At 34.2% G+C, this 5,741-nt stretch overlaps 1 protein-coding gene and 1 long non-coding RNA gene across 5 annotated transcripts in view; one reads left to right on the top strand and one right to left on the bottom strand.

Annotated features, from left to right (window-relative positions):
- Positions 1-5,741, top strand: part of LOC107181579 — a 20,297-nt gene that overhangs the window by 2,941 nt on the left and 11,615 nt on the right. The window contains exon 2 of the long non-coding RNA XR_001512239.1: positions 4,370-4,380. This is a non-coding gene — a long non-coding RNA (uncharacterized LOC107181579). The remainder of the gene's footprint in view (positions 1-4,369; positions 4,381-5,741) is intronic.
- The window catches only part of MMS22L (MMS22 like, DNA repair protein), a 107,673-nt gene that overhangs the window by 99,235 nt on the left and 2,697 nt on the right, over positions 1-5,741 (bottom strand). For all 4 annotated transcript variants that reach the window (XM_015557696.1, XM_006778234.2, XM_015557695.1 and 1 more), the window contains exons 4-6: positions 4,493-4,542; positions 2,158-2,245; positions 1,885-2,062 (exon numbers count right to left, since the gene is read on the bottom strand). In XM_015557696.1, the coding sequence (XP_015413182.1) occupies positions 1,885-2,062; positions 2,158-2,245; positions 4,493-4,542 (316 nt within the window). The remainder of the gene's footprint in view (positions 1-1,884; positions 2,063-2,157; positions 2,246-4,492; positions 4,543-5,741) is intronic.

The following is a 5,741-nucleotide window of genomic DNA, read 5'->3' as shown; positions in this document are numbered from 1 at the left end:
TCTTTTTTAAAAAGATAAATCAAATACATAAATGTAAAAACAAGTATATTTTTAACATAATACGTAATACCATATAATATTTCTAAAAAGTTCCCCCCAAAAACTAAATAAAACATACTCAACAGAAAATACCAATTAAATCAATACTTGTCATATATAAGATTGGTAAAATAGAAGAAATACATAAAATCTTGAAAGATGCTTTTTATTTTGTAAGATGTTTTTGCTGTTGTTTTAGAAGAGCATTTTAGTGCATAATTTATTTTTTACGTGTTGAAGACTACATTCCCCTGCTTTTAAAAATTCAGTCTTGTAATCTTCAAATAACCTATCTTTTCAAGTTTGCTAAACTGAAAAGCCTATGAAGGGCAAAACCTAATTTGAGGACCGGAGCACACAATCTCTACTTCTGCTCCTAGATAAATTATTTTCTTAACCACTTAATGGATGTCCAGAAAATAAAAATGATTTGAATTTATAAAGACTAAAATAAAGGAAAACTATCCTTCCCCCAAGATCTACCTATGAGTCTTTATTAAATGATATAATTAAAAGCAATTACCTATTTGCTTTCTATAGATTATACAGATAAACCTGTGAATTCAATTGAAACCCTATTTACTTTTATTGTTAGATATATTGATCCCTTATAAAGAGTCAATATTTGTTTGTTATTGTTAAATTCCACAGACATATATGAACACTTAATTGTATTTTACATTTTGACAAATATATGTTCCTAAAAATTAAATGTTCAAATTGGTGAGGTCAAATAGAATGGAAGAGGTTAAAAGTTCAGGGAATCAATGGGGAAGTATAATTTGTCATCCACTTAAACTCACATTATCCTATGGAGAATTTGTTAATTATATCTGGAAGCTGGGTTATGCTACAATACAAATTTAAAAAAATAAAATAACTTCAGATGGAATAATAAAAGGTAGGGGGAAAGGGACATTAGTCAAAACAATCTTTTTTTAAACCCCACCCAAGGATATGTTTCTAATGATTCTAGAGAGAAAGGAAGAGAGTGAGAAACATCAATCGGTTGCCTCCTGACCGAGGATCAAACCTGTAACTTGGGTACGTGCCCTGATCAGAAATTGAACCCACAACCTCTTGGTGTATGGGACTACACTCCAACCAATGGAGGCACTTGGCCAGGGCAGTCAAAACCATCTTAATCATATTCTGAAAATCTCAAAGGTCAGATTAGACAAAATGATGTGGTTCTGAAAGTGTAACTTTTATAAGGTAATCTTCTTGAATTTTATTATAATAAAAAAGTAAGGAGCCCTGGCCAGTGTGGTTCAGTTAGTTGGGCATTGTCCTGTGCACTGAAAGGTTGCTGGTAGGATTCCTGGTCAGGACACATGCCAGGGTTGTGGGCTTGATCCCCGAGTAGGGGGTATGTAGGAGGCAGCGGATCAATGCTTCACTCTCACATTGATGTTTCTTTCTAACTCTCCCTTCCTCCCTCTCTAAAAATCAATTTTAAAATCTTAAAAAAAGAAAAAAGGAAAGATGACACATATTTTAGAAAATAAAGGTTATTTGATTTGAAACTTTTAAACATTTGCACTGTTATAAATTGGAATAGAGAAGTTTTCAGATTTAGTGTATACTATGTTTTAAATGCTTTATTCATTTTAATTTATTTAATTCTCCCAGTAACTCTAGGAAGCTATACCAATTATACAGATGGGGAGAATGAGACAAGAGAGATTACTTGCCCAAAGGCACATAGTTAATAAAAGGAGGAGCCAGAATTTCAACTCAAGCCATCTGGTCCAGAGCTGCACTCTTGACTAATTTCCTTCATTCTTGAATAAATATTCCTTGTAAGAAGAAAAACTGATAATTTAAAAGTTAAATAAGGCAAACCTGAATCTGATTTTGACTTATAAATGCTCCTGGATTAATACTGGGAAGTTCAGATAGGTGTCCAATGTACAAGAGTAATCCATGAAGCTCATCAACCAACAGTGAGGGAAGCTGAGCCTCCAAAACCTCATAGGGATGAACAGGACCATGATTCTCAGTATTCTGTACTGTCAGGAACCTAAAAAACAATTAGATACAATAAACCACCAGAGTCTGGATGAACATGTACTCAGAAATTCATGCAGTAGTCAAAAGACTCAACTGACGTCCTACCTGACGATGAAAACTTTAACATAATGAAGAAATGTTACGCATTGCTGCCTAATATTGTCTGCTTTGCAGTGTAGGGTTGATATCTTCCCTGAAACCAAAATAGAAGTTAATCATAGCTTAAATGATTAATCAGTGAGCAGTAACATATAAGCAGCAATTCTTTTAATTTTGTCCACTGATTTCTATGTAATTCTTACCACCCCCCAAAAAAATCCATTATTAAGGCCACCTCAGTAGCACTGACTACACCTGGCTTCACTGGCACCATACAGTGCCAGTCTTCTTTCCTCCTCATGTGTTCTTTCTCTTGCCTCTCCTTTACTGACTCCTTCTCCTCTATCCTACCATTAGTATGGGGGCTCCTCAGGACGTGGTCCTCAGGCCTCTTCTCTCTTTTCCTGTGTGTATGGTCAGTTCCTTTATCTCAAAATGATAACAACTTGAAAAGGTTTACCTATAACCCAGACCTCTATTCTGCACTCCAGACCTTGCATGTCAGATTGCCTAACTTCTTGTATTTAGATTGCTCAGACACTACAAATAATACATCCATGATTCCTTCCAAAATCCGTTCATGCTGATGTTTTTGCCAACAGTTGCCTATATTTCATTCTTGCTTCGTTCATTTCCTTAAAACTTATATTTAATCCACCAGAGTCCTACTAAGTTTATGACCAAAATACACCTTCAAACTATACGTCTCTCTAGAATATCTTAAATTATTCCAACAGGTCTTCTAATAGGTCTTCCCATATTCTTCTTTGTCCCTCTACACTGTAAGCACAAAATATGCTTTAAATATATGTCAATTCCTGACCTCATAAATCAAACCCCATGAAAGGCTATCTACTATATTTAGAATGAAATAAAGACTTTTTGTAATGATTTATAAAGCCCCGAATGATGTATTAATATTGTCTGTCTTTCTCCCAACTTCAACCCATGCCATCTTCCCCACACTTTAACATCTATATCAGCAAAAATTACCTGGAACATTACTATATGCGAAACACTGACAATCACTATAAGAAAAATGAGTAAGAGACAATCACTAAACAAAAGCAGAAAAAAAAAATAACATGATGAGAAGACAACAAATTCTCAACCTTATCACACATAAAGCAAAACTTATTTCTAAATTTGAACTTAAATGAGTAAACATGACCTCCGCTTTGTCAAAACCAACAGGATATGTTATGCAAATATCTCCATGTTAAACAGTACAGGGCATTTTCATAGCTTAATTATATTTCACCTACGAAAGTCACATCATCCCTCAGTTTCACAATTCTGTTCATAAAGGCAGTACTCTGTTAAAAACAATTGCTGTGAACTCTGGCTTCATGAGTTTAGTAACAGAGCCCTGATACAGCTGCAAAGGTTAAATCTACATCATGAACAGCTGGGGCCTCTCAATAAGAGGGAGTGGAGAGGGGATTGTAATAGGGTTTGGGCTTGTGCCGACTGAGTTTGGGGAGAGTTTAAGGACTTTGGTCTGGATTGGATGCTGCTAAGAAGCAGGGGCAATTTGATGATTATGTTAATTTTTATATAGAGTCTAGGGAGGGTTCTACTTAGTTAAGAAGAAATAATCATATTAGCTGAAGAGGGGATGTTCTGTTTTAGTATTCTGCATTAGTAAGCCACTAAAACTTTCTTTGATCAAAAGTGTGTTCCAGGTAATCTTTAGATGCTAAACATCACTAATAAGATATTAAGCTTAGCACTTAACCTGCATTATGTCATTTAATTCTCACAAGAACTCAATGAGGTGAAAAGTCTTACCTGGTTTGAGACCCACAATTAGCCTGGGGTGGAACTCAGGCTGACTACAGAGCCATGATTCTAAATACAAACTGCACCAAAACTGCCAGAAAAGAGCAGCAGCTGGTTTGCACTAAAAGACTGTCCTTCAATTCCTTTCATTATCTTAACTATATCCATCGCCTCCTCTGCTCCCCCTCCCCCAATCAATAATCCATTAAATGTCAAAAACAGACAAACAAAAAACAGGAAGCAGAAAAGAGCAAGAAGCGAGCGTAAGGTCTGGTACTATTTCTCTTATATGAGTTCCTATCCCACTCCCCACCTCCAAAGCTTGTTACTAATTCATTCCTGAGATATTTAGCCTTAAATCAATTTTACCTACAGATGTGAAAAAAATACTGTAAATCTCAGCTACAACAAAACTGTATTTAGTGTTCAGAAAAAGTGTCATACACTGTATCCTGAACTTCTGACCTAACAATTCCTCCATGTTACTATGATATCCCAATTATGCATCATAAAACCCACGTGCAATTCACTGTAATTAGCCTTTAAACACACAACTTACCAAAATCACAGCTGGCCGGTAATAAGGTTTCCAAGTTATAGAGCTGTTGCCTAATTTTAAAAAAGTAAAGTGAGAATTAATTTTACATTACTTTAAAGCATGTAATAATTACATGGATAATGTTCCCAATACTTCATGAATGTTTATTAGAGGATCAGCTTCAGGTAGCAAAGACTTTGAGAAAATATAAAAATAACATATTAAAAGCTGCATATATCTCAGAAATTATGTCAAATGTCATGATGTCACTATCAATGAGATACTGTTTAAATCTTCAAGAAGTTTAAGGTACTTATATAAAATATCCTAGGTTAACAGTTATATAATAAAATGCTAAATTGTATCACACAAGGAGTTCAAAAAGGAATAGGTACACTAGAGTTATCAGGAAAAGTTATATTTATAATGTTCCACGTTAATTCCTGAGAGTAATCTTCCCTTGCCATCTTCCTAGTTCCCTTTCAACTCCTTAAAGATTTGTATCCTAGATAATGACTCAACTTATTCAGGAATGTTCAAAAATTAGAGAATCACTCACGCAGCCTGGTCTCCCAATAAAACACACAGCATGGCACACATACAGTGATGTCTCTTCCCAAGGTCTATGGGATGAGAGTAGGAGGAGAAATTCCGGCACCTTTCCATTTTCATTTAAATGTAACATATATGATACATTTAATTTGCCCTCAATAACTGACTCTATTTCAACATTATCTAAAATCTGAATATGGACTAGGTTTTAAATGAAACATTATTTCAACTGTGTTCATTGTGATAATGAAACAGTGTTAATATTTGAAAAAAGGTATTTTTAAGAAATTCATCCTGAAATATTTAATAACATGATGCCTAGAATTTACTTAAAAATATTTCAGCAAAAAAAATAAGAGGGGAAGGGACAGATGAAGGAAATGTGAAGAAACCTTGATGTTTATTGTAACTGAGGGAGTGTAGGTAGAGGTTCATTATACTATTCTCTACACTTTGTGTAAGTTTGAAAACTTTCATTAAAATTTTTTGATGTCCAAATCACATTTCTATTACACAGTCTGAAACATATTTGGAAAGTCTAAGTTCATTCTCTCAAAATCATTGAAGACTATGGCTATTAAGCAACAAAAGTACTTTGGTTTTCTTCCAAAACTGTAATATAGTTTAGAGCCTTAAATATTTGTCTTAAACACAAGATGTCAAATAAAGATTCTGGAAAAGAATAGTTTCACTAAAAAACAATTCATTAAAACCATTA

Source organism: Myotis davidii, unplaced genomic scaffold (assembly GCF_000327345.1).
Source record: "Myotis davidii unplaced genomic scaffold, ASM32734v1 scaffold269, whole genome shotgun sequence".
Taxonomy (NCBI): domain Eukaryota; kingdom Metazoa; phylum Chordata; class Mammalia; order Chiroptera; family Vespertilionidae; genus Myotis; species Myotis davidii.
Note: the sequence above shows the minus strand (reverse complement) of the source record. Positions and strands in the feature narration are given on the sequence as shown.